Source organism: Saccopteryx bilineata, chromosome 2, assembly GCF_036850765.1.
Source record: "Saccopteryx bilineata isolate mSacBil1 chromosome 2, mSacBil1_pri_phased_curated, whole genome shotgun sequence".
Classification (NCBI taxonomy): Eukaryota; Metazoa; Chordata; class Mammalia; order Chiroptera; family Emballonuridae; genus Saccopteryx; species Saccopteryx bilineata.
In genome coordinates, this window is record NC_089491.1 from 233,371,366 (window position 1) to 233,398,870 (window position 27,505).

General features: G+C 45.0%; 2 protein-coding genes and 1 non-coding gene across 8 annotated transcripts in view; 2 read left to right on the forward strand and 1 right to left on the reverse strand.

Annotated features, from left to right (window-relative positions):
- USP16 (ubiquitin specific peptidase 16) overlaps positions 1 to 219 on the reverse strand; it is a 29,264-nt gene extending 29,045 nt beyond the window's left edge. For all 3 annotated transcript variants that reach the window (XM_066259575.1, XM_066259573.1, XM_066259570.1), the window contains exon 1: positions 93 to 219. The gene's annotated coding sequence lies outside the window, so the exon portion shown is untranslated. The remainder of the gene's footprint in view (positions 1 to 92) is intronic.
- RWDD2B (RWD domain containing 2B) lies at positions 208 to 16,455 on the forward strand. Of its 4 annotated transcripts, none has more exons than XM_066259582.1 (7): positions 282 to 340; positions 2,069 to 2,393; positions 8,279 to 8,459; positions 11,503 to 11,729; positions 11,814 to 11,881; positions 12,007 to 12,369; positions 14,263 to 16,455. In XM_066259582.1, exons 4-7 carry the CDS (start codon positions 11,523 to 11,525, stop codon positions 14,495 to 14,497), a joined length of 873 nt encoding a protein of 290 aa, XP_066115679.1. In that variant the 5' UTR covers positions 282 to 340; positions 2,069 to 2,393; positions 8,279 to 8,459; positions 11,503 to 11,522; the 3' UTR covers positions 14,498 to 16,455. The 4 variants fall into 4 exon arrangements, with proteins under 4 accessions (XP_066115678.1, XP_066115679.1, XP_066115676.1 ...); XM_066259580.1 differs by having other exon boundaries at positions 337 to 471; XM_066259581.1 differs by lacking the exon at positions 2,069 to 2,393 and having other exon boundaries at positions 208 to 340.
- Positions 16,456 to 17,231: 776 nt separating this feature from the next.
- On the forward strand, positions 17,232 to 17,308 carry TRNAS-GCU (transfer RNA serine (anticodon GCU)). Its single transcript has one exon. It is a non-coding gene; the product is annotated as a tRNA-Ser (tRNA).
- Positions 17,309 to 27,505: the final 10,197 nt, after the last annotated feature.

The window sequence follows — 27,505 nt, forward strand, 5'->3', positions numbered from 1 at the left end:
AGAGGGCCGCAGAGCAGAGAGGACGAAGCCGGCCAGGAGTCCGCGCTCTCGGAGCGCTACGGCCACTGCGAGTCAGTGGGACCAGCACTTACCCACAGCGCCGGCGCCCATAACTGCGCCCCTCATGGACCTCTGGGCCGCCAACTCCGTCTTCTTCCCAGTGACGAATAAAAAGCGACCGAGCGGAAGACAGAGTGGACACCAGGAGGCAGCCTCTTCCGGTGTGCGGCATTGTGGGAAGTGGCTGGGCCCAGGGTCTTGAGGCGCTGACGCCTTCTGCTCCTGGGCGGAGCTCGCGCCAGAAGTCCAGGCGGTGTGTTGCGGAGCGGAGGGCCTGGCGGTGCGTGAGTTTCTCCGCTCGGGCGTGATCGTTGGCTGTCGCCGGTTTTTCAGGGCGGGTACCTGGTGGTGGTCGAGGCGCACAGTCCCCTCGGTGGCACCGTAGTCAAACACGCGGCGTCGGCAGTGCGGGTAAGAGGGCACAGTTGAGTTTCAGCAGTTCCCCTCATTCTGCGCAGCGCGTTCCTGACGCTAGCCATCCTGCCGTTTCCGGCCGCCCGTGCGCGGCACACTGGCGCCGACTCTGTGCGCCTGGTGCCATCTCAGAAACGCAGTAGTGGCGAGGAGTGTCCAGAAGCACAGGCCAGGCACAGAACCAGTCATTCATTCACAACCAGACCTTTCCTGTCGCGGGAAGAAAGTGGCGCCCTAACCTGTGGGAGTAGCCGAGTGTGAGCCGCTGACACTCTTCGGCGGCCGTCCCCAAGCACGCACCTCTGAACCGCCCGCTCCTCCGCTGGCGCGTCGTTCCCCGCGGGGCCCGTGGCCGGCCTCTCACTGTGGTGACGCCCTCGCGCTCCTCATCTCGCTTCGTGTCACTCCTGTGCCCAGCAGTTGTCACCATCTGCTGTGTGCCTCCCCAGTTCCCCTCGGTGTTCCTGCCCGCCCCCACCCACCGCGCGCGCCGGTCGGGTTCGCTGCTCTGGCTTCAGTTCCCAAAAGTCTTCAGGTTAGTGAGCGTGTCCTGCTTCCCGAAGAAACGGGAAGTGCTTTGCTCAGGAGCGAAGTGCTGGCACAGGAATGGCCGCAGCAGCCTGAATCGCATTAGCTGAAGAACAAACAGCCACGTCTTCATCCAAAGAATGGAGAAAGCGCTGTAGCCCCAGCTGGCATGCTGCTAAGCAGAGAGAAGGGTCGCTCAAAGGAAACTGGGCAAGCGGTCCCTTGGAGCCGCTGACCCCAACCCTTTAACCTTCCCCCTCCTCTCTCTCCTGAGCGTGGCCTCGTTTGTTTCTGTCACTTGTTTCCTGAGCCCACGCAGCCCAGCTGCCTCAGTTCTTCTACCTCTGTGACTTTCTACATATACTTTCTCTAACATTTTGAAGAGGAAGAAAAAAAAACATGGATGAATCTGTAAACTATTCTGATACAAGTCTTACAGGAAAGTACCTACTGTAAAATTCCTCCATACGAAGTTCCAGAATAGGCCGATTATAATGAAAAAACGGAGCAGTGGCCGCCTTGTGGGGTGGAGTGGGGTGGGGGTGGGGTGGGACTGACAGGAGGAGCGTGAAGGAACTTACCTGGGCGCTGTTAGCGCTCTGCATCTTAATAGGGCTTGAGTTACACTGGTGTATGCACGTTTCAAAACTACCAATATAGGTTTAAGATGTGTATTTCATTTTTACCTCAAAAGAAAAAAAAAAAAACTTGAATACAGTGGTACCTTGAGATATGAGTTTAATTTGTTCTGTAACCAAACTTGTAAATCAGTCAACTCGTATATCAAGCAAATTTCTCCCATTTAAAATAACTGGAAATTGATTTAATCCATTCCAGCCCTGTGAAACATCCCCAAACCATCCTAAATTATGCAAAAAGACATGTTTTTAATTAAGAAACACACATGTATACTTTACCAATGCATAACAAAGTACATACTAATGTCTGCAGCTTGCTTTCAAATGCATCAGAACGGATGGATTGGTGGGTGGATTAGATGTATCAGAAAGTTGGTAGACTAAAATGTGTTTAGGTCAGTTTCTTTTTCGTTTATTTGTTTTTTTAGGTGATTGGAACGGAGATAGTGAGACAGACTACTGCATGCGCCTCAACTGGAGTCCACCTAGCAACTCCATCTGGGGCCAATGCTCAAGTACTTAACTATTTTTAGCCCCCGAGGCTGACACTCTTGGACCAGCCAAGCTATCCTCAGTGCCTGAGGCCACGCTCGAACCAGTCAAGCCACTAGCTGTGGGAGAGGAAGGGGAAGAGGGTGGCAGAGAGAAGCAGATGTTGCTTCTCCTGTGTGCCCTCACAGGGAATCAAACCAGGGATGTCCATATGCCAGATCCACTCTCTATCAACCGAGCCATTGGCCAGGGCCTACCTAGGTCAGTTTTTTAACCTCAGCACTCTGCACACTTTGGACCAGCAAATTCTTTGTCATAGGGGCATGTATGTCTTGTGCATTGTAGTAAGTGGAGCAGCATCCCTGGGCTCTACCCATTAGGTGCCAGAAGCACCCATCCATTGTGACAACCCAAAATGTCCTCAGACTTTGCCAAATGTCCCCTTGGGAGCACAGTCACTTCCTTTATCCTTCCCTTGACAATTGTTCCAGTGTTTCACTGTAAAATTCTCTCAGTTTTGCTGTATACTTGAAATTTTACATGAGCTAGAGGAAAACTAGATTATTTAATGAAACTGAAAAATGCCTATAAAACATCAAGTAGAAGATGCACCTGTGAAGATCTATATGCTAAACGTATTTTTAAATAAAATAATTATATAAGTTAGCAACCATAACTGATACCACTGAATATCAGTGTTTATAAAATACCTTATTAAAGATTTCTAAAATGAACATGTAACACAAAGGAAAAAGCGCATTGTGTGTATTTAGATTCTGGAAAAAACATTTTAATGACTCAGGTTAGAATCACCTTCAAACTGGCCTTTTCTTGTCTGGTATAAATTTCTGTATGTGCGAAGCATCCTTGCCGAGGTCACCAAGCCACCTTCCATACTCAGCAGGGCCTAACGCCCTGCTGTTCAGTGTGGGCAGATCTGGGACTCCCACTGTCCACTGAACCCTGGTCTGCTCCAAACCAAGGTCCCTGCATGTTTCCTCCATGAGTTCAAATTTGAGAAGCTTTCTTTTAATGGACCATTCCTAGACCCAGGAACGGTGCTGCCCAACACCAGTGGAGTAAAATATAAACCGTGACTGGAAGAACATGGCAGAGTCAGGGAGTCCCTGTCAGCGCCATACCCAAGCCAGAGGAGAACTGAGCTGTGGGTGCAGCCAGGAAACCCAGGTCATGGCACTGAAGGGCCCATGGCTGGAGATGAGTCTTCAGGCAAGTGCCACATGCTGCAGCCACCCATCCCACATTCTGGGCACTCAGGGACGTGGTGACACCAACTGCCCACTGACTGCACGCTGACCAGTAGTTAGAGCTGGCTGTTCCGTGGCCCTGCCTGTCTAGTGGCTCCCCCACCCTATCCACATGACCACAGCAGGGAGTGTGGGCCTCTTCATAAGTGAACAAGACCCTTCCGGTGGCCTTCCTTATAAGTCAAGATAAAAAAAAAAGTCCTGGCTGAGTGTGAGTCCAAACATAAACTGCCCCATATTTCCTCTCCAGCTTTGTCTCCTGAAGTCGCACCCCCAACTCACCATGCTCCAGCTACCTGGTCCAACATCCTCCCACCTCAGGACCTTTAAACATGTCTTGCCTTTTGCCTGGGAACTCTGCCCAAATAAGCACATGGCTTCCTCTTCAGTGCCTCAGTCTCTTCTCTATAGTTATCCTAGCTAAGAGGCTTTTCCTGTCTGCCCCTACACACATACTTGCACTTTATTCACCTTATACCTTTTCAGTCTTCATAGCAGTTACCATGACGTGTCATGCTATCCTCCCAAGAGATGAAATCTCTGACAACAAAGATGTTTTTTGTTTTTTTTTTAACATGAGGCATGTTTTTTTTTAACTTAATTTTTTTTATTTATTCATTTTTTTAGAGAGGAGAGGGAGAGACAGAGAGAGAGAAGGGGGGTAGAAGCTGGAAGCATCAACTCCCATATGTGCCTTGACCAGGCAAGCCCAGGGTTTCGAACCGGCAACCTCAGCATTTCCAGGTTGACGCTTTATCCATTGCGCCACCACAGGTCAGGCACAAAGATGTTTTATTTGTTTGTTTACGTATTTATTTAAAGAAAAATGAGGAGAAAGAGATTAACCTGTTGTTCCACTTATTTATGCACTCATTGGTTGATTCTTATAAGTGCCTTGACTAGGGATCAAACCTGCAATTTTGGCATGTTGGGACAATGCTCTAAATTGAGCTACCAGGCCAGGGCTTGACAGCAAAGATCTTTGTACTTTTGTTCATGTTATACTCTTAGTGCCAAGGACAATGCTGGACACAATAGGTGCTCAAGAAACACTTTGAATGAGTGGCCAATAACAGTCAGAGAAAGCACTCTTTTAGCACTATTGTCAAGCACTGTTTTATGCAGTTTCCACACATCCTCATTCAATCCTCACAGCAACCTTGTCATTCTCATTTAAGAGATTGCGAGACAGGCCTGACCTGTGGTGGCACAGTGAGTAAAGCATCGACTTAGAACACTGAGGTTGTAGGTTCAAAACCCTAGTCTTAAAATTTATTTTTTCAAGGACAGAGAGTGAGTCAGAGAGAGGGATAGATAGGAACAGACAGACAAGAATGGAGAGAGATGAGAAGCTTCAATCATCAGTTTTTTGTTGCAAGGTTGTTCATTGATTGCTTTCTCATATGTGCCTTGACCGCGGGCCTTCAGCAGACTGAGTGACCCCTTGCTTGAGCCAGGGACCTTGGGTCCAAGCTGGTGAGCTTTTTGCTCCAGTCAGATGAGCCCGCGCTCAAGCTGGCGACTTCGGGGTCTCGAACCTGGGTCCTCCGCATCCCAGTCTGACACTCTATCCACTGTGCCACCGCCTGGTCAGGCCAAAACCCTGGTCTTGCCTAGTCAAGGTACATATATGAGTTGATGCTTCCTGTTCCTCCCTCCTTTTCTCTCTTTCTCTTTTCCCTCTCTAAAATGAATAAATTTTAAAAATCTAAAAAAAAAAAAAAAAAAGACTACGAGGCTGAAGCACAGAAAAATTAAGCCACTTTCGTAAGATCACAGTTGGTAAATGATACTTTGGCAGCCTGGCAATGGATGGAGTACATACTTAAACTGCTACATCAAAACCAAAATGAATTTATTTCCTCTAATAACAATCCAATGAATTGTTTTCTAAATTCCTCAACTCTACAACAGACTATAAAAGATATTTTTGGAATTCTAATAAGTTTGGGAATTTTAAATACAGAGGTTCTTTTGGGTTTTTTAGCAATAGAAAAAATGCTTAAGTTAGGATGCCAAATGAAAATAGGACATTAAAATTATATGAAATCAGCCTAACCAGGAGGTGGCACAGTGGATAGAGTGTCGGACTGGGACATGGAGGACCCAAGTTCGAAACCCCGAGGTCGCCAGCTTGAGCGCGGGCTCATCTGGTTTAAGCAAAGCTCACCAGCTTGAGCCCAAGGTCGCTGGCTCGAGCAAGGGGTCACTTGGTCTGCTATAGCCCCCCGGTCAAGGCACATATGAAAAAGCAATCAATGAACACCTAAGGTGCCGCAACAAAGAATTGGTGCTTCTCATCTCTCTCCCTTCCTGTTTGTCTGTCCCTATCTATCCCTCCCTCTGACTCTGTCTCTGTCACACACACACACACAAAAAATTATATGAAACCACTAGTTAGTAAAGAAAACATTTAAAGGAGGGAGGAGTTATTTGAAAAGGACTCAATGAGGATGGTAGCCTTATGTTAAACTATTTACATTGGGATGGCTAGATGACAAACCAGGAATTTCTGATATGTGTAGAGAAGAGCAAATATTATTATTTGGAAAAAAGTGTTCTCGGATCAGATAGGTTTGGGATATACTATGCATAGTAAATCCTCCTCTTAGAATTTCATGATCCTTGGCTGGCTGGCTCAGTGGTAGAGTGTCAGCCCATATGTGGATGTCCTGGGTTTGATTCCCAGTCAGGATACATGGGAGAAGCAACTATCTGCTTCTCCACTCCTCTTCTCTCTCTTTTCTTCTGCAACCAGTGGCTTGATTGGTTCAAACTCATTGGCCCTGGGCACTGAGGTGACTCCCTGGAGCCTCCACCTCAGGTGCTAAAAATAGCTCAGTTGTGAGATGGGTCAGAGCATCAGCCCCAGACAGGGGTTTCCCAGTGGATTCTGGTGGGGGGGGTGTATGTGGGAGTATGCCTATCTCCCCTCCTGTCACTTGGAAAAGAAGAAAGGAAAAAAAATGAAATTCATGGTGCAAAAACAAAAGTAGAAAAGAGAAACAAAAAATAAATAATTGATGCATATTAGGATCCAACAATGAAGACTGAAAGCCGCACAAAAACTTTGCCCATAGAAGTTATTGTCCACATACCATCACTTTTATTTAAGATAAATACTACAATCAGGACAATAGGGTGACCCCTGGCCACCCTGAAGAAATCTGTTTAACTTTTTGTCATTCTGCAATGCAATAACTTACTTAAACAAAATGCTTTGTGTAATTTTTTCCCAATGTGGCACTGGCACCCTGGACTTCAGCTGGAAGCACACTGGCATTAGGAATGATGTGATGTTAGCATTGATTTACAATCTATAGAGACAACCCAGTGTGTATGAAAACACTTCGTGTTTTCCTGATTCGTGACCTAATGTGAAGTCAGTACCCCATCACATTTAGGCATCATCCCCATATTTTATGTGTTTTGAGAAGATCCATTGCAGGTAATGGTCTATCACTTGTGAGTAATTTACATTTCTTTTTCAGTGGAAGAAATTCTTTTGCTCTTTTAAAGGACCCTACAGTGAACTAGCTAAATTGTTGACCAGTTACCATTTTCAGATATTAAATGATCCAGCCACATTGGTTAAAACAAAGAAACCTTGAAATCAAGAGACATATTCCTGGAGGGCTTGATAATGGATCATCTAACGTAGCCTGTGGGGAGTGGGTCCACTCTCACGGTGCTGGCCTTTCCTGATTCTCTGTGACACTAACAAGCCAGATGGCGAACTGGGGTAAATTTACTCCACTGGGTACCTGTCAGGGTCATCTTATCTTCTCTTGTGAAACTCAACTTGAGATTCCTTCCTCTCAGATAGCAACACTGTGGCCCAGTCACCAGTTATATTAACTTTTTCTAGTTATAGTCGGTGCTTTCTTGCTTGTTTCAGTATACATCTACTATACAACATATATAGTCAGTGTAATGACAATGTTGTGCACAAGTTGATAGACATTAGAACCAGAGTGCAGGTAAGAAGAGGGAAGGGTTTGGAAGGAAGTAAACACAATCAACTATGAAACTTCGAAGAGACAGTTAAATAAAGGGATTATTTACAGAGGAGAGGCCAAGTCTAAAGAAACTGCAGTTACCCATGGGCCTGGAAGTTCTGCTGGAGATAGGAACAAGGGCTGCCTGCAGAAGATGTAGTCTTTGCTCATTTCAGCCATTGTCAGAATCCCATCAACACAGCAAAGAGTAGTGAATAGGTACTCTGGACTCTCTCCTCCCATTTTCCCATTTCCAGACAGAGCACTGGCTCAACCCAACCACAAGAAAGGCAGGAGAGAACTGTAGTGGCCCAGTGATTAAGCGTCAACCTGGAACGCTGAAGTCATGGGTTTGAAATCCTGGGCTTGCCTGGTCACGGTACTTATGGGAGTTGATGCTTCATGCTCCTCCCCCCTTCTCTCACTCTCTTTCTCTCTGTCTCTAAAATGAATAAATAAAGTCTTTTTTTAAAAAAAGAAAGAAAGGTAGAAGAGTCAGGAGCTATAGGCTAGAGGGCAGCTCTCTAGAGGGAAAGAAGGGCCAGAATGGGTTTAGGAAACAAAGTAGCACAAGAGAAAGTAGTCTAAATGTTGAGCCTCTGAATTAGGGCTTGATACTTGGGATTGGGAGGAAGGGACAGATTTGGTCAATGCAATTTTTTTGTGCTCTCCTGACTCACAGACCTTCCTTCTCTCCACTATACCTCCCATTCTTTTTGTCTAAGTCTTACCTTTCTTTCAAGGCTTAACTCAAATGTTGTCGCCTTAACCAAATCTTTGATTATGCCCTCATCTTAATCCCCATGATGATACCTATAGTATTCATTTTTTTCCTATAGTATTCATTTAACACCAAGTCTTTTTATCTTTATTGTTCTAGATCTTATAGATTTATGTCTTGATTCTCAAACTAAATAGAAAGCTCCAGAAATGAATGATGGGTGACACTCTACATATAGAAGCTGCTCAGTAAACCTTTACCAAACAGGAAGAAGAATTCCATGAAGATACCACTAACCTAAATACTGGGTTTGATTTCAGAGTAAATTCTTTTTGAGAAGGTAAGCCATGTTTTCCCTTATAGCAGCAATAGGGTTGAGATTTTGTTTCCTTTTCAGAAGTGTAACCCTTCTTTTTTTCTGTTGGGATTAGAAGTACTGCAGGCAAAACTTGAAACTTCAAATGATATTGAAGCATATGAACAGGAATGTCAAAATCCTTTCCTTCTTCCTTCTACCCACATTTAACCAATTGTTAATAGTTATTTCATTCATCTGAGAATGTTTTGATCTTCATTTCTGAAAGATATTTCACTGGATGTAGTATTATGGGATAATCCTTTACTTTCAGCACTTGAAAAATATTGTGACGCTTCCTTCTGGCTTCCATAGTTTTTTGTTTTGTTGTGTTTTTTTTAATTGATTCTAGAGAGGGAAAACGGGAGAGAGGGAAACATTGATTTGCTGTTCCATTTATTTATGCATTCAATGATTGATGCTTGCCCTGACCAGGAACCAAACTTTCAACCTTGGCTGCTCTAACCAACTGAGCTACTCAGCCAGGGCTTGGCCTCCACGGTTTTTGATGAAAAATACTCTAATAGGAATTGGTTTTCCCCATAGCCAAGGTTCATTTCTTTCTTGTTGCTTTCAAGATTTTTTTCTTTGTCTTTCATTTTTATAAATTTAACTGATGTGTCTTGATATGGATTTCTTTGGGTCTACCCTGCTTGAGTTACATTCAGCTTCTTGAATTTGTTTATGTCTTTTGACACATTTGCAAAGTTTTCAGTTGTTATCAGATGACAAATGTTGTTAGGTCTTTTATTACAGTCCTATATGTCCCTAAAACCCTGTTTGAATGTCACACATGGACAGGAAACACCATAAAAAAGATGCTCTGTTAATTTTTTAAAAGGCAGGCACTATGTAAAAATTTTTAATTTTTTTTCTTAAAGATTTTATTGATTTTAGAGAGAGGAGAGAGAAATGAGGGAGGGAGTGGGAAGCATCAACTCAAAGTAGTTGCTTCTTGTATCTGTCTTGATGGGGCAAGCCAGGAGTTTCAAACCAGAGACCTCAGCATTCCAGGTTGACACTTTATCCAGTGCACTACCACAAGTCAGGCTATGTAAAAATTTTAAACTACTGTATGGAAACTTTCTAGAAGGCAATTCTACCAAATTTTTAAATGTTGTACCTCTTGTTCCAATAAGCCATCTCTATAAAACTATTCTTGAATATACAATATTCAACAAACTAAATATTTAAGTTCATCAAACTATATATATAACAGGAACCTCCGTTATAGAATTGTTCATAATCGCAAAAATATGGAAACAATCCAAATACCCAAGGAAAAGAATGCAGTAAATTATGAGATATCTACATGATTCATTATGACAGCCAACCACTAGAGAGAATGAGATCCTCAGTGTGTGCTGACAGTGGATAACTCTCCAAACTATAGTTGGGGGAAGAGGGCTAGGAAGGGGAAAGATATGTATGTATTGTTCCCTTTGGATACATTTTAATTATATTCATTTATCTCACTCTCTTCATGCACTTACACATTATACCAGCATATATTTTTCATATATGTTAATGTATAATGCTTAAAATTTTTTCTGATACAAAATACCAAAAACTGGCCCTGGCCGGTTGGCTCAGCGATAGAGCGTCGGCCTGGCGTGTGGGGGACCCAGGTTCGATTCCCAGCCAGGGCACATAGGAGAAGCGCCCATTTGCTTCTCCACCCTCCTCCTCCTTCCTCTCTGTCTCTCTCTTCCCCTCCCGCAGCCAAGGCTCCATTGGAGCAAAGATGGCCCGGGCGCTGGGGATGGCTCCATGGCCTCTGCCCCAGGCGCTAGAGTGGCTCTGGTCGCCAGAACAATGCCCCAGAGGGGCAGAGCATCGCCCCCTGGTGGGCAGAGCGTTGCCCCTGGTGGGCGTGTAGGGTGGATCCCGGTAGGGCAAATGCAGGAGTCTGTCTGACTGTCTCTCCCCGTTTCTAGCTTCAGAAAAATACAAAAAAAAAAAAAAACAAACAACAAAAAAACCCAAAATACCAAAAACTCTTGCCTCGGATCAGGGATTTAGGTAGGTAGGGGAAGAGACTACCAGCAGAAAACCATATCTTAATTTTATTTATTTTGGGGGAGGAGAGAGAAGTATCAACTCATTGTTCCACTTAGTTGTGCACCTGTTGATTGTCTCTCATGCATGCTCTGACTGCAATTCGAACTGGTGCCCTCCGGATCAAGCTGGTGACCCTGGTGCTCCATGACAACGTTCTGTCCACTGCACCACTGGCCAGGATTGATTTAAATTTTTTTCTGTAGTATTTGAATTTTCTAATCTTGACTTTTTAAATGTTAACAGGAGTTACTTGAGCTGCAGGATAATTAGCAACCTTTATTTTCTCTTTTGACATTCTTCTGCTTTTTAAAAGTAATATACTTAATATTAAGTTAACAAAAAATTCATATAAATAGGTCTCTTATTCTGTTCATTCTAGGTGTTCAAGATAACTTTTCATAGAGTCTTTTTTGGCTGTGTCATCAATATGGCTTTGGACTATATAATTAAATTATTTTTATGAATTGCTTATGGTGGTAGGTCAGGATGCCAGATATACTATTTAGATACATAGGAATTGGTGCCTGGTTATTATTAGAGTTTTATTGCTCTCGCTGGAGTGTCCCATATTTTAGGTCCTTAACACTTTACATACATATTACAACACATTACAAAAATAGAATAATAGGGAAAAATATTCTATATCAATTTCACATTTTATGAAGAAATCAAATACATTTTCAATAATATATTGAGTTCTTCTAAGACTGTATGTGTTGGGCCTGACCTGTGGTGGCATAGTGAATAAAGCGTCGACCTGGAAATGCTGAGGTCGCCAGTTCGAAACCCTGGGCTTGCCTGGTCAAGGCACATATGGGAGTTGATGCTTCCTGCTCCTCCCTCCCTTCTCTCTCTGTCTCTCTCCTCTCTCTCTTTCCCTCTCTCTCCTTTCTAAAATGAATAAATAAATAAATAAATAAATAAAGACTGTATGTGTTAATTGACTGCCTTATTCTTACCTCCTTAGAAACTTACAGACATCCAAATATGATTGAACTTGAACAAGCTGAGGCCCAGCTGTCTGAGCTAGACCTGCTAGCTAGTATGTTTCCTAGTGAGAATGAGCTCACAGTGAATGACCAGCTGGCTCTAGCAGAACTGAAAGATTGCATTGAAAGGAGAACAATGGAAGGGCGATCTTCAAAAGTTTACTTTACTATCAATATGGACCTGGATGTGTCTGCAGGAGCAATGGTAAATCAAGTCTGCTTTTGGGAGAACTGAAACATGTCAAGACTTAAAACAATACTTAGGACATTTTCCTTCTTTTTTGATCAGGCAATGTTTTCTCTGGCCTGTATTCTTCCCTTTAAATACCCTGCAGTTCTGCCAGAAATTACTGTCAGGTATGTTACAGGAACTGGCTAATTTAAGAGGTCAAAATTAATCGGAGAATAAAAGCAATTCTTGAGTTTGTTGCCTCTTCCAAGAAAATTGATTTAGTTTTTTTATCCTATATCTTTTCAACCAGATCAGAATTACTAAGTAGATCCCAGCAGACTCAGCTGAACACTGATCTGACCGAATACCTGCAAGAGAACTGTCTTGGAGAAGTCTGTATATTAAATGCCACCGACTGGGTTAGAGAACACGCCTCGGGCTATGTCAGCAGAGATGCCACCCCTCCCCCCACTCCAGGAAATACAGTCCAGCCTGTCCATCTCGTTCTCACAAGACTCTGGATCTATAGCCATCACATCTACAACAAATGCAAAAGAAAGGATATTCTAGAGTGGGCAAAGGAGCTTTCCCTGTCTGGGTTTAGCATGCCAGGGAAACCAGGTGTTGTTTGTGTGGAAGGCCCACAAAGTGCTTGTGAAGAATTCTGGTCAAGGTTTGCTTTCTCACGTTTGTAATGCTGTGCCAATACTTTTAGTACTAAACTAGATACTGGGCATGTAGAAATAAGTATCTCCCTGGAGTTGTATCTTATGGGAATCCAGTCTCAAGTCAGTGAATAAAATAAACTTGCATATATCAGCATGTTCCGTCAGTGACAACAGTGCACATGGGAGACATCCGTTATCAGATGTTGAATCAAGGCCCTCTATTCCCATGGATCTGATTCTTCCCTCATCTTAAACTGTGTACCCCGTGTCACGGAAAACCTCCAATCTTCTCCTTTCTCTACTGATACCCTAAATGAGTTATGGAAGTTGGAGAATCATCAATTTCCATGTCATGATAATGGCAATAAATGAGTTTGAGGATGAGATTATGACCAGAATCATATTTTGTTTTTTGTTTTTTTGTGACAGAGACAGAGAGAGGGACAGATAGGGACAGACAGGAGGGGGGAGAGATGAGACTCATCAATTCTTCATTGTGGCATCTTAGTTGTTCATTGATTGCTTTCTCATATGTGCCTTGACCGGGAGGGGATACAGCAGAGCGAGTGACCCCTTGCTCAAGCCAGTGACCTTGGGCTCAAGTTGGTGAGCCTTGCTCAAACCAAATGAGCCCACACTCAAGCTGGCGACCTCAGAGTTTCAAACCTGGGTCCTCCGTGTCCCAGTGTGATGCTCTATTCACTACACCACCGCCTGGTCAGGCCAGAATCATATTCAATTAAAATAAATCCCCTTATGGCTCAACTATGAACTTGACTGCATGTGGCGATCACTTATGTGGTAGGACTGACACGGGATCAACTAACATGGAGAGAAGACAGGGAACACATGGAAAACTGAATCGGGACCATTTATATGCAATTCTGCATTTTATGTACTCTGTCCTGAACTTGGATAGGGTAAGGACAGTGAGGCCTCCAACACAAAATTTCAAAGGACTCAAATAAATAAATAAACAAACAAACATGTCTGTCATCAAGATAAATAATGTTTTAGTGCCATATTTTAAAAAATATATATCAGCATCCACAGTAAACAAAATGTCAATAATTTAAACATTGCAAGGATCTAACAACACTGGAGCTAAGTGAGGAGGGTCAGGTGACTAGTGCCGGTGTGGGGTTGGATGTCCCGTCTTTATCTACAATGGATATTTTTGATTTTTTTTTTTTTTGAGGCAGAGACAGAGAAAGTCAGAGAGAGGGACAGACAGACAGGAAGGGAGATGAGAAGCATCAATTCTTTGTGCTTCCTTAGTTGTTCAATTGATTTCTCATATGTGCCTTGACTGGGGGGGGGGGGGCTACAGCAGACCAAGTGACCCCTTGCTTGAGCCAACCACCTTAGGCTCAAGCTGGTGAGCCTTGCTCAAACCAGATGAGCCCACGCTCAAGCTGGCGACCTCGGGGTCTCGAACCTGGGTCCTCCACATCTCAGTCCGACGCTCTATCCACTGCGCCACCACCTGGTCAGGCTGATTTTTCAAGATATTACATTAGAGCATTTTTCGTAAATTTTGTGCCTTACTGTGAGTTCCAGTAAACATTTCTACAGGGGAATAAACTAATTAACTAAATAAATCCCTGAGAGAAAAATAGATTTCTTCACTTCTAGAAAAATAATATTTTCTGCCTGACCTGTGGTAGTATAATGGATAAAGCATTGACCTGGAACACTGAGGTCGCCAGTTCAAAACCCTAGGCTTGACTGGTCAAGGCACATATGGAAGTTGATGCTTCCTCCTCCTCCCTTTCTCTCTCTCTCTCTCCCCCTCTCTAAAATTAATAAATACAATCTTTTAAAAATTAACAATATTTTCAGTGTTCTAGAATGCACAACACAGTTCCAAGTTTTTTTCTTTTAAAATTTCTTTTCAGACTCAGAAAATTAAACTGGAAGAGAATTCTGATTCGTCATCGAGAAGACATTCCTTTTGATGGTACAAATGATGAAATGCAAAGAGGAAGAAAGTTTTCAGCTTTTGAAGAAAAAGTGTTCGGTGTTTATGGAGCCAGAGGAAACCATATGGACTTTGGTCAGCTGTATCAATTTTTAAATGCCAAAGGATGTGGGGATGTTTTCCAGATGTTCTTTGGTGTAGAAGGACAGTAACTGAGCAGAGGAGTAGCTGAAAGCATTTAGTCATTGATGGACATTTGTTTTTTGCCTACTCTTTCTTGAAAGATTAAGTAATTTTACTTCAGTCCCTTTCTAGAATGTTAGGGGTAAAAAAAGAGAAAAGCTAGGATAGCTGAAGTACATCTCTTACAAATATGTCTTGGTTGAAAACAGAACTGAGTTTTAAATTATAATCATAAATTATTGACAGAAGTTTCTTGGCATATCAATTACCCATTTTGAAAGAAAAATTAAAACGAGTTAATTTTTCCCTTCGTTGGGAAGGGGTGGTAGGGTCCATCCTACCACCCCTTCCCAACCCCTTGCCCTTCACCTGTCTCCATGAGCTCTTCCAGCCTGTCTCACAGCTCCCCAGAAATAGGACTCTGGCTGGTTCATAAGGAAACTGTTGCTTTCCTTATGAACACGATAGAAGCAGCAAGAGTGCTCTTCCCCCTCTCTGCTGCAACACTAAGTCAGTAGCTGGAGCTGCAGTGGCCCCTTCAACCGCGAGGGCAGCAAGGACCAGGAGAACCACCAAGATGCCACCGCACCTTGTCAAGCTGCTGATCCAGCACCAGCCCCTGCCTGTCTCTAGACAGCTTATTATGAAATAAGAAGTTTTATTGCTGTGCCTCTTACTAGTGGTTAAAAGCTATTTTGCCAAGTAGATATTTTCGAAGCAATAGTTTTCCAGCTACTCTAACCATTTGAAACACAAAGGGGTGAAGTTTTTTTTCCTTTAAAGATTTTATTTATTGCTTTTACAGAGAAAGGAGAGAGAGGGGTGGTGGAGCAAGAAGTATCAACTCATAGTTGCTTTACTTTAGTTGTTCATTGATTGCTTGTACTATGTGCTTTGACGGGGCAAGCCCAGAGTTTCAAACCAGCTACTTCACTTTTTCAGGTCTACATTTTTTCATTGCGCCACCACAAGCCAGGCTGAAGTTTTTCTTAAATGGAGTTTGTAGCTCATATCTATTTTTGTATACTTAGGCTCTGTATCTGGGCTTGCCTCACAGAAGGCTAAGGCATGAGCAGAGCTTAACTTTGTAACAGGCTTCAACCATTCATCAAATTGGTAATTTAGAGAATTTGTTTTGGAAAATTGGGTTTTAATTTTTTTTTTTTAATTCTAGAAATGGCTTTCTTTAGATATAATTTCAGCAAATTGACCTCAAGTCAAAGAAACATACAGCCTGGTTTTGGAGACCCTCAAAAACTTAGTTCCAAAAATACTTGTTAAGTATTTACTAATTGCTAGCACTCAGCTTCTCTGGTTTGTACTGTGTTGGGTATTCTTGATGAGTAAAACTTGGTTAGCGGAATGGGGCTGGGGGTCAGAGGGACACAATGCATTGTTCATCTTAGTATAAAGTTTCAGGAGACCTGTGCCCATCACTAACTGAATCAGTAAAGTCAGAAGGAATAAAGTAGAACTAACAAAGCAATGTGGATAGGTATTAATGTAAAGAATCAGAATGGTATTTACAGCACAGTGACAATATTGGATAAGAATCTTGTGCACTCTCCCCTTTGCATTGTCTTTTGCCACCACACAGCCAGATGTACCAGCTGTTGGACTCGAGTTTCTGACTCCCCCAGCCACTTTCAGAATTGGATGAAATATCCCAGAATATGGGATCTAACATCATGAGAGGCCACCCAAGGGACCAGATGATGCACATATTACCTTTAGCAGGACTAAACTGCTAAAACTTTTTCAGTCTTTGCACATTATTTTGATAAAAAAAAATACTGCTATGTACAAATAAATATACAGATCCCAAATGTAACAACAAAAAAATATAGAATGTAATGTTCTATTCATTTTCTTCCTGAGACAAACCTGTCAAATATAGACATTGGGTAATTGACATAGTGACCCAGAGAAGTACAGATGTTCTAACCTCATGATTACTAATTCCTTTAAAAATGGGTGAAAGTATTAGTCAGCAAAAAAGAAAACAGAAAGTTAGATGGTCCTACCTGCATTATCTTATGTAAGAGACAATAAAAGCTGTGAGAAACTAGTTAAATGTTAGAGAGATAGGCAATATAGTTCTCTTAGACTTTACCAAGGAATATATATTTGATATAAACATCCTTAATGTAAAACTGTTTAGTATGTATATTCATTCAACAATGACAACTTTTCAATGTATTAACCCAATATATATCTTGAACTGGAATCATCTATAAAGAAATAATGATAAATCCTTAAAAGAAACTTATCCCCAAATCAAATTATGTTTAAAAGTTAAAGATCTATAGAAAACGAAAGTGTGAGCAGAACTCACACTTTGTTGGCTGCACATCCACTTTTATTTCTAAAAGTAATTCCTGTACAAACAATAGTATTCTTAAGTAAAACAAACAAAATGTACAAGTTCTGACATTAATCCCACAAGTCCAAATTCATTAAACTTGAAAAGTGAAAGCCAATCTTGTCATCTGCACATTAATTTGATAAAATTCATCCCCAAAACCCCCCAACCTGATTCCTTTTAATATTTCTATAACAACAATTGTTACACAGTTTAATTACTATTTTCAGAAAGCTGTATTTCAGGATGTCAGGGAAACAACAGAATATCATTAGTGAGTTTCCAATAAACACTGCAAGGCAGCAGAGAGTTAAGGTATTGGTAGTTACCCCCAACCCCACCACACACACAATGATTATACAACTTAGGATAAACTAGGCCCATAAAAATTTTGCCAAGAGGCCCTGGCCGGTTGGCTCAGTGGTAGAGTGTTGGCCTGCTGTGTGGAAGTCCCGGGTTCAATTCCCGGCCAGGGACACAGGAGAAGCACCCATCTGCTTCTCTACCCTCCCACTCTCCTTCCTCTCTGTCTCTCTCTTCCCCTCCCGCAGCCAAGGCTCCATTGGAGCAAAGATGGCCCGGGCGCTGAGGATGGCTCTGTGGCCTCTGCCTCAGGTGCTAGAGTGGCTCTGGTTGCAACAGAGCGACGCCCCACATGGGCAGAGCACCCCCCTGGTGGGCATGCCGGGTGGATCACGGTCGGGCGCATGCGGGAGTCTGTCTGACTGCCTTCCCGTTTCCAGCTTCAGAAAAATATGAAAAAAAAAATTTTTGCCAAGAGGCACCATGAGCCTGCCATTGAAGTACAATGTGGCAATCTAGTGCCATTGGGTCCGTCAGGGATACAAACTTCACTCCTTTTTTAAGGAAAAAAACCCAGCATTGTGAGAAATTGGTTAAAAGGAATTTTGAAAGCCAAAAGAAGAAATGGAGGTCATCACCAAAGTAGCAGCTACAGTGCCTGGGACAACGGAGGGAAGGGAGGGAAGTCCTGGAGGAAAGGGGGGGGGAGTGACTAGAGTAGTTTGGAGGAGGCCCTGATGGCTGGGGCTCAGTTTAAGCCCGAGGAGAGAGGGCCATGCCCAGCTATTAAAGGTTTTTCAGAGCTCAACGAAGAGAGCCCTGGAGTTGGGGTGCTGGCCTCTGAGGAGGGGCCAGGTAGGTAGGACCCAGACCGGTTAGGGTGGGTCCTGTCTGGCTGCCCCTGGCTCCTTGTGGTGATTCCTATTAGCAGGAATCAAAGTAGGACAAAGACAAGAAGCCCAGACAACTTGATGGAGGAAGAAAGATTTATTTGATAACTGTTAGGTTCGGGGAGGTGTGCTGTGGCTGCCAGAGTCTAACTCTTGGAGGAGCAGGAACAGGGAAGTGCTGATAGGGTCCCTGTGAGGCCAAGAACAAAGAGATCAGCACAAAGCTGGGCAAACATCCTGCATTCCATTGGTTAGAGACCCTTATCAGAAGTTTATGTTTGAAATTCGTCACTGAGCTAAACCCTTCCCCTGTTGCTACGTTGCGCGCGACCCCCCAGCGAATAGCGAACTGCCACATCTGCTTCTGTAAATGCTTGCTCACTTAGGATATATAAGGACCTAGTTGTAAGCGCCAGGCGCGACTCTCGTTTGCAGCCCCTTGTGGGTACGGTGTCTCTGGACACCTTGAGAGTTCGCCCCTGCGCAGGTTAAACTTGGCCAATAAAGCAAGATCTAAACCCCTGAAAGTCTCTGACATTTGTCCTCATACCCGGTGGATGCAACATTTGGGGGCTCGTTCGGGATCTCCCTCGGCAGAGTTCTGGTTCAGAGACCAGAGGGACAGCTCGAGCTGAGTAAGTACTCACTAAGGATCCTCTTTTGGTTTGGCTTTCGGGCTCCAGAGCAAGCAATCCTGAGGTAGTAGGTGGGACGCTGCCGGCAACCTACCCAGGACTTTCAGAAGTGGGATGCCACTCTCTGAAAATTTGGATTTGTTAACTCTAGAAGTGACCAGTCACATTAGGAATCTCTCTCTCTTTGTGCCGCGCTGCGCTGCGTTCTGTCTGAGCTTGAATGACTGAGTTGAGTGTGTGAGAGGCAAGTGTGTTCCTTGTGTTAATAGTGTGTGTTGCCTGTATCCTACCCCTCCTCATTATTCCTGAATCATCTAGGATGGGACAACAGGAGTCTGTGCCGGGATCCCCGCTCGAGTGCCTGTTGAAGAATTTTTCTGATTTCCAGAAGAGGGCTCAGGGGTACGGAGGTCCGTCACCAAGTCCAGGTTTCCTCCAGACCCTGAGCCAGCTAGAATGACCTACGTTTAATGTAGGCTGGCCCACAGAGGGCACTTTTGATCTTCCAACTTTATTTGCTGTCAGAGCCACTGTCTATAGGACACCCCACCCAGACCAATACCTGTATATAGATGTGTGGGTAGATATAGCCATCGAGCAGCCTGGGTTCATTAGAAAGTGTCTGAAGGACAGCCAGCGAGGCAAACAGGCGGTTTGTCTTGCTACAGGAAATAGGAAAATTGGGAGAGTCAAAGAAAAGGAAAAGGGAGAAGCCCATCTCCCAACACGGCCTGGTGAGCCGTCCAGGCTTTAACCCTGTTTTGCCTGGGCCGCCGGAGGACCACCTAGACCCGGTGAATTCCCCTCCACCCTAACGGCAGCAGGAGGAACCAGATTCCTCGCAGCAGGACGTGAGCGGGCTCTTGAGCCCGCCCCACATCCGAGGAGGGGCGATCTATGGTACAGGAGTCGCCGCCATTTTGCCTCCTTTGGCGGGAGGTGCCGCCGGCACCAGATGCTGGCCCACGGGCACCTCCTCGCCTCATCTATGTACCTTTTTCTACTGGTGATTTATACAATTGGAAGCATCAGAATCCCCCATTTTCTGAGAAACCTCAGAGATTGATATCTCTCCTTGAGACCATTTTTAGGACCCATTAGCCTACATGGGATGATTGTCAGCAAATTTTACAAACCCTCTTCACTTCTGAAGAAAGGGACGGAATAATGAGAGAAGCTGCAAAAGCGGTATTGGGAGAAGAGAGGGAAACTCGGGAGGGAAGAAGGGAAATAGAAGATATTCTCCCGTCTCAACCTCCTACCTGGGACCCAAATACCACTGAGGGAAGGGATGCGCTCCTCCAATATCGCCGGGCTCTGTTGAGGGGACTCAAGGCAGCAGCTAGAAAGCCAACCAACTTTGGCAAGGTAAGTGAAGTCATCCAGGGAAGAGAGGAATCCCCAGCAGCCTTCCTAGAAAGACTCATGGAGGCTTATAGAGTATATACCCCTCTAGATCCTGAGGCAGAAAAGAACAGGAGACTAGTAAATATAGCCTTTGTGACTCAGGCTGCTCCAGATATTAGGAAAAAGCTTCAGAAAATTGAGGGATTCGAGGGAGAGAATAGGAGTAAGCTTTTAGAAATAGCCCAAAAGGTATCAATAGGGATGATCCAGAAATTGGCAGAGCAAAGGAGGTAGCCGAAATCCTAACTGCTGCCCAGAAACCCCCCCCCCAAAGGAAAAGGGGGACAGCGAAAGGACCAGGGACAGCGAATAGACAAGGATCAATGCGCCTATTGCAAGGAGAAAGGACCTTGGAAAAGGGAGTGCCCAAAGTTGAAGGCCGACAGCCAAAGGCCAAAGCACGCCCCAGAGATCTTGCTCCAAACCTTAGACTGATGGGGCCAGGGCTCCATTCCTGTCGGCTCCCAGGAGCCCATGGTCACCTTGACAGTCGAAGGAAAGCCAATAGACTTCCTAGTCGACGTGGGAGCCACCTTCTCAGTCCTAAAGCAACCACAAGGGCAAATTCAGAAGGCAACCACCAAAATAAGTAGGGGCAACGGGCAAAGCAGAAGCCTACCCATGGGCTACCACAAGAATTACTAACTTAGGCCAAGGCACCATTACTCACTCCTTCCTAGTCATCCCAGACTGCCCTTACTTACTACTTGGCAGGGACTTATTGCAGAAACTTCAGGCCACCATTACCTTCTGACGGGAGGAAAGCCCTACGAAGGACAAGGAGGTGAAGGTCAGCTTGGAGATAACTACCCCACTGTCTGAAGAATACTTACTTGCCACAATCCAAGGAGGTAAGGAGGAAGGAGCAGGGGTTCCGGATGCCCTGTGTACTCGGGTACCTGAAGTTTGGGCAGAAACCAACCCACCAGGTTTGGCAACCCACCAACCGCCTGTCCTAGTACAGCTGTTGAGCACTGCCAGCCCTGTTAGGGTCAGACAATACCCGGTCCCGGCCCAAGCCAAACAGGGCATTGCATGGCACTTGCAGCACCTACCTAAAGCAGGCATACTCCGAGAATGCCAATCAGCCTGGAACACCCCGTTACTCCCCATCCAAAAGCCGGGGATCCATGACTACCGCCTGGTGCAGGATCTGCAGGAGGTGAATGCATGGGTAGAGACTATCCATCCCACGGTGCCCAACCTGTATACCTTACTGAGCTCATTGCCTCCAACCCATACCTATTATTTGGTCCTGGATTTGAAGGATGCCTTCTTTTGTATTCCTCTGGTGCCTCAGAGCCAAGAGATCTTTGCCTTTGAATGGAATGACCCAGAAAATGGACTGGTGGGGCAGTTCACTTGGACCAGACTACCACAAGGGTTTAAGAATTCTCCCACCATTTTTAATGAGGCCCTCAGTAAAGATCTGCAGGCTTTCCGCTCCTCCCATCCATCAATCGTACTGCTCCAGTATGTGGACGACATCCTCATAGCTGCCAAGGACGAAGGAGAATGTGAGGAAGCTACCTCGGACCTGCTACAAGATCTCAGGTGAATGGGGTATCGAGTCTCCGCCAAGAAGGCCCAGATTGTGACGCAAACTGTAAGTTATTTGGGGTATAACTTACAGGGAGGGCAAAGGACATTGTCAAGCCAGCGAATCCAGACGGTCTTGCAGATCCCTGAGCCTACCAGCAAGAGGCAGGTGTGAGAATTCCTGGGTGTAGTAGGATACTGACGACTGTGGATATTAGGCTTTGCAGAACTAACTAGACCCCTACACGAACTAACCAGGGGAAAGGAAGAACAATTCATATGGACAGATAAAGAAAAGCAAGCATTCCAAGTGCTCAAGGAGGCCCTAGTGACTGCCCTGGCTTTGGCCCTACTGGATATGGCCAAACCCTTTCAGCTATTTATAGCTGAAAAGGGAGGAATAGCTCTAGGGGTACTAAGTCAGGAGCTCGGGCTGTGGAAGAGGCCTGTCACCTATCTGTCCAAGAAACTTGACCCTGTAGCCTCGGGATGGCCAACATGTCTGAGGGCACTTGCTGCCACCTCAATGCTAGTCAAGGAGGCTAGTAAATTGACTTTGGGACAGGACATCCAAGTGATTGGGGAACATTACATAGAGCAAGTGCTACGAGCACCTGCTGACAGGTGGCTATCCAATGCAAGGCTGACACAATATCAGGCTCAGTTGTTGAACCCTCCGTCTGTTCAGTTCCTCAAAACAACCGCCCTGAACCCAGCGACCCTGTTGCCAATACCGGAGTCCACAGTGAATCACAGTTGCAAGCAAATCCTTGACATGGTGACTGGCTCCCGCCCGGATTTAAGGAATCAGGCCTACGAAAAGGCAGACCTGACTCTCTTTACTGATGGGAGTAGTTTTGTCAAGGATGGACAACGGTATGCAGGGGCAGCCGTGACTACGGGAGATGAGGTCCTATGGCAGAAAGTGCTGCCCGCAGGGACATCTGCACAGAGGGCAGAGCTAATAGGACTAACCAGGGCCTTACAGATGGCAGAGGGAAAAGTTGCCAATATCTATCCTGACAGCCGCTATGCATTTGCCACCGCCTATGTTCACGGAGCCATATATAAGGAGAGAGGCCTCCTGACAGCAGGGGGGAAGGACATTAAGAACCGCAGTGAAATTCTTGCCCTCCTTGACGCCATTTGGCTACCTACCAAAGTTGCCATTATCCATTGCAAAGGACACCAGAAGGGGGATTCTCCTATTATAAGAGGTAACAACCTAGAAAACTCAGCTGCAAGAGAGGCAGCCACTAAGCCACAAGAAAGCCTTCTGCCATTGCTGCCTAAGCCAATGCTACCTCTGGATCCTAGATACTCCCCAGAAGAAGAGCAGGAAGGGATACAGTTAAAGGGGAAGAAAAATCAGCAGGGATGGATAGAACTTCCTGACTCCCGGCTCTATTTACCCCAGGGAATAACAGTAAGGGAAATAGTAAAGGATATTCATACTAGCACTCACCTAGGACAGAATAAGCTAGAACAACTTGTCAAGAAATATTATTTCGGGCCCAACATCAGGGATATTGTCCACTCCATTGTCTCTAGATGCAGCATCTGTGCCAGGGTAAATGCCCAGAATAAGAAGTTGCCACCCTTTGTGAGGTATCGGGGGAAAGATCCTGGAGAGTTATGGGAAGTAGATTTCACAGAGATGACCCCTGGTAAGTCAGGTTATAAGTATCTATTAGTATTAGTAGACACCTTCTCAGGATGGGTAGAAGCATTCCCCACGCGAGGAGAGGCTGCTTCCACAGTTTGCAAAGTCTTATTAACGGAAATCATACCTAGATATGGCATTCCTCTAGCCCTAGGATCAGACAATGGACCTGCATTTATCTCTAGAATATCTCAAGAACTAGCCACTAAGTTAGGTATTAATTGGAAATTGCATTGCATTTATAGGCCCCAAAGTTCAGGACAGGTAGAAAGAATGAACAGGACTCTGAAAGAAACTATAATCAAGCTAAAGGAGGAGACTGGCGAAAACTGGGTTGAGCTCCTCCCTTTTGCCCTTTTTAAAACCAGATGTACCCCCTATCTCAATAAATGGACCCCTTTTGAAATCTTATTTGGGCAACCTGTGCCCCTTGTACCCCGATTAACCAGAGAGGAACTAAAGGTTTCTAATCATAATTTCCTCAAGTCCTTGCAGGCCCTGCAAAACATCAGAAGCAAGGTGCGAGCCCTCCAGAGATCAGCCCAACCGGACCAGGAACACAGCTCCCAGTTACCAGAACCACCGGAGCCTAGACAGTGCGTGTGGATTCTTAACCACAGACAGGGCAACCTTGAGCTGCATTGGAATGGACTGTTCCAGGTGCTCTGAGTACACCCACGGCCATTAAAATAGCAGAAAAGCCTTACTGGATCCATCTCTCCCACGTGAAACCAGCTCAACTTGATGAGGTAACGGGAGCCCAGCACTCAGACCCGAGGAAATGGAGGGTCCGCGCAGATCCCAAGGACCCCTTAAGATTGCGGTTCACAGCTGCATCCAGATAATGGGGGGACTGATGAATCCCAAAAGGAAATTCATCATCCTAGGAGGACTACTGTATTTATTGAAATTTATAGAGGGTGGATTGGGGCCGACATTAACCGCTGAAAAGCTACTCCAGAAGCTGTGTGGCCCCCCTTGTGAGTGCAGAGGAGGAACCTCTTCCATTCTACCAAAGCAGTACTCAAGACAGGTTGATTGTTCTAATAAAACAGCATACCTCGCCTCAGAGAAAAGTATAGGGGGAGGTCTCACACAAAAGTGGGTCTGCTGTGACAAACCTCGCATAATTCCCACTGTTTTAGGCAAGCCAGGATCCTGTCCTGCTGAGTGCACTAACTTCCAGGATCAAATGCACTCTTCTTGTTATGAAAGTTTTCAGGAATGCACTAGTGGTAATAATACCTATTTCACTTCCATCCTTCAGAGAACCCGAGCTGGCGTGAGCCCGGAAATAGGATCACATGGCCCAATGCAGGCCTCATGCAGGGGGGGGGGGGGGCGGAAAGCCCGTATGTTGGTCCAAGGTACCCCCTCTACATATTTCGGATGGTGGAGGACCCCAAGATACTATCAGGGAATCTATAGTACAAGAAAGAATTGAACAAATCATCAACCTTATGTACCCCAAAATTAGTTATCATCCTTTGGCTTTGCCAAAGGCACGAGGTGTCGACTTAGACACTCAATCCTCTGATATATTACTCCTAGCTACCCATCGAGTACTAAATGCCACAAATCCTGCCCTAGCTACTGATTGCTGGCTCTGTATGACCCTAGGCACCCCCATGCCAATTGCTTTACCAGCAGCATTCAATAAGTCTTTGCTTACCCCACACCCAAATTGCAGTGCTAGCATTCCTTTTAGAGTTCAGCCCATGGTCTTCCTTAATACCTCTTGCATCTCAAGTCACCCACAAAATAAGTTTTGATATAGACGTTGGGTTTGCGAATATTGCTAATTGTAGCAAATTCATTAATTTCAGCTCCCCCTTCTGCCCTAACAGGGGGCAGGTATTGCTATGTGGAGGTAACCTAGCTTTCTCCTATTTGCCTGCCAATTGGACCGAGGTCTGTGTGCTAGCCACTCTACTACCAGACATAGACATTATACCCGGGGAAGAGCCTGTTCCCGTCCCCACTTTGGACTATATCGCAGGATGCTCTAAGAGAGCTGTTACACTCATCCCACTGTTGGTAGGCCTAGGTATTACTGGGGCCGTAGCTACTGGTACTGCCGGACTAGGGGTTGCTGTTCATTCCTATGCCAAGCTTTCTAACCAGCTAATAGATGACATTCAAGCCATATCTAGTACAATTCAAGATATTCAAGATCAATAAGATTCGCTTGCAGAAGTAGTCCTGTAGAATAGGAGGGGTCTAGACTTACTTACAGCAGAGCAGGGAGGCATCTGTTTGGCTCTACAGGAACATTGCTGCTTCTATGCCAACAAATCTGGTATAGTCCGAGACAAAATCAAAAGGCTACAAGAAGATCTAGTAAAAAGAAGAAGAGAGTTTTTTGAAAGCCCCTTATGGAGTAGCCTCAGTGGTGTTTTGCCTTACCTTCTCCCTTTACTAGGTCCATGTATTGGTTTCCTATGCCTCTTGTCCTTAAGGCCCATTTTGTTCAACAAGCTACTCAGTTATTTTAAAGAAAGAATAGAAGTAGTGAAGTTAATGGTTCTGTCCCAACCTTATACCATTCTTCCCACTGATGAAGAATCAAGGGTTTGATTTATGCCCAAAAGAGATGGGGGAATGTTAGGTTTGGGGAGGTGTGCTGTGGCTGCCAGAGTCTAACTCTTGGAGGAGCAGGAACAGGGAAGTGCTGATAGGGTTCCTGTGAGGCCAAGAACAAAGAGATCAGCACAAAGCTGGGCAAACATCCTGCATTCCATTGGTTAGAGACCCTTATCAGAAGTTTATGTTTGAAATTCGCCACTGAGCTAAACCCTTCCCCTGTTGCTACGTTGTGCGCGACCCTCCTAGCGAATAGCGAACTGCCACATCTGCTTCTGTAAATGCTTGCTCACTTAGGATATATAAGGACCTAGTTGTAAGCGCCAGGCGCGACTCTCGTTTGCAGCCCCTTGTGGGTACGGTATCTCCGGACGCCTTGAGAGTTCGCCCCTGTGCAGGTTAAACTTGGCCAATAAAGCAAGATCTAAACCCCTGAAAGTCTCCGACATTTGTTCTCGTACCCGGTGGATGCAACAGCCTGTGGGGCAAGTAGCACTGAAGACACGAGCTTCTCAAAGTTAGATTTCTTAAATCTTATATCCTTTACAGCTTTAGCTTTCACATGAGAAATGTCTGATTTCTATGAGTTCTTTGTCTGTAGACCTACACGAGAGATTTCTGTGTATCGGGAGGGGAGGGATAGTGGAGGCCGGAGGGTCTGTCCTTGACTTATTATTCTTTCTGGAGCTGCTAGTTTATTTTAAGGAACTGATAACAAGCAAAGACCAGCTGAGTTTTGTTATTTTTCAAACTTATCTCAGTCTGCCCTTGCTCCCTCAGTTCTAAACACTGAGGTCACTGGCTGGAGTGTAAGACCCCAGCCATTGCCGGCCCCCCATTTCTACATTCTTCTGGTTTCTCCTCTCTCAAGCCAGGTCAGATTGATTAAAGGGCGGGAGACTGAAACCCACTGCTGCCTAATCTGGTTGCAGCTGCTAGGCAATGCTGACTGAGGAACACTGTCCCTGCTCCGTCCTGGTCTTGCAGTCTCCCAGTGCCTGCCGTGCAGCCAGGCAAATACAGGAGTTGGCAGAGCTCAGTAACATGCCGTTGAGTACAAAAGGGTGAGTGTGGGCTTGTTTCTCTAGTGATTTTCAGAAGCAAAATCACTAACTACGATTTGGACATTTCATTTAATAGACACCACATTATCCTCTTTTCTAAAAATTCAGGTTATGGCCTGACCACGTGGTGGCGCAGTGAATAGAGCTTCGGACTGGAACGCAGAGGACCCAGATTGGAGTCCCTGAGATCACTGGCTGGAGCTTGGGCTCACCAGCTTGAGTGCAGGGTCCCTGGCATAAGCGTGGGATCATAGACAGGACCCCAGGGGCGCTGGCTTGAGCCCAAGGTCACTTGCTTGAGCAAGGGGTCACTAACTCTGCTGGAGCGCCCCCTACCACCCCACCCCAGTCAAGGCACATATCAGAAAGCAATCAGTGAACAACTAAAGTGCCACAAAGAAGAGTTGATGTTTATCTCTCTCCCTTACTGCCTATCTGTCCCTATCTACCCCTCTCTTTCTCTATGTCCCTGTCTCTCTCGCTTAAAAAAAAAAAAAAAAAAATGCGCGTTACAGTTATATGAAAAAGGGAGAATTTATTTATTTTATTTTTTTATTTTTTTTCTTTTCTAAAGAAATTTTTATTGAATGA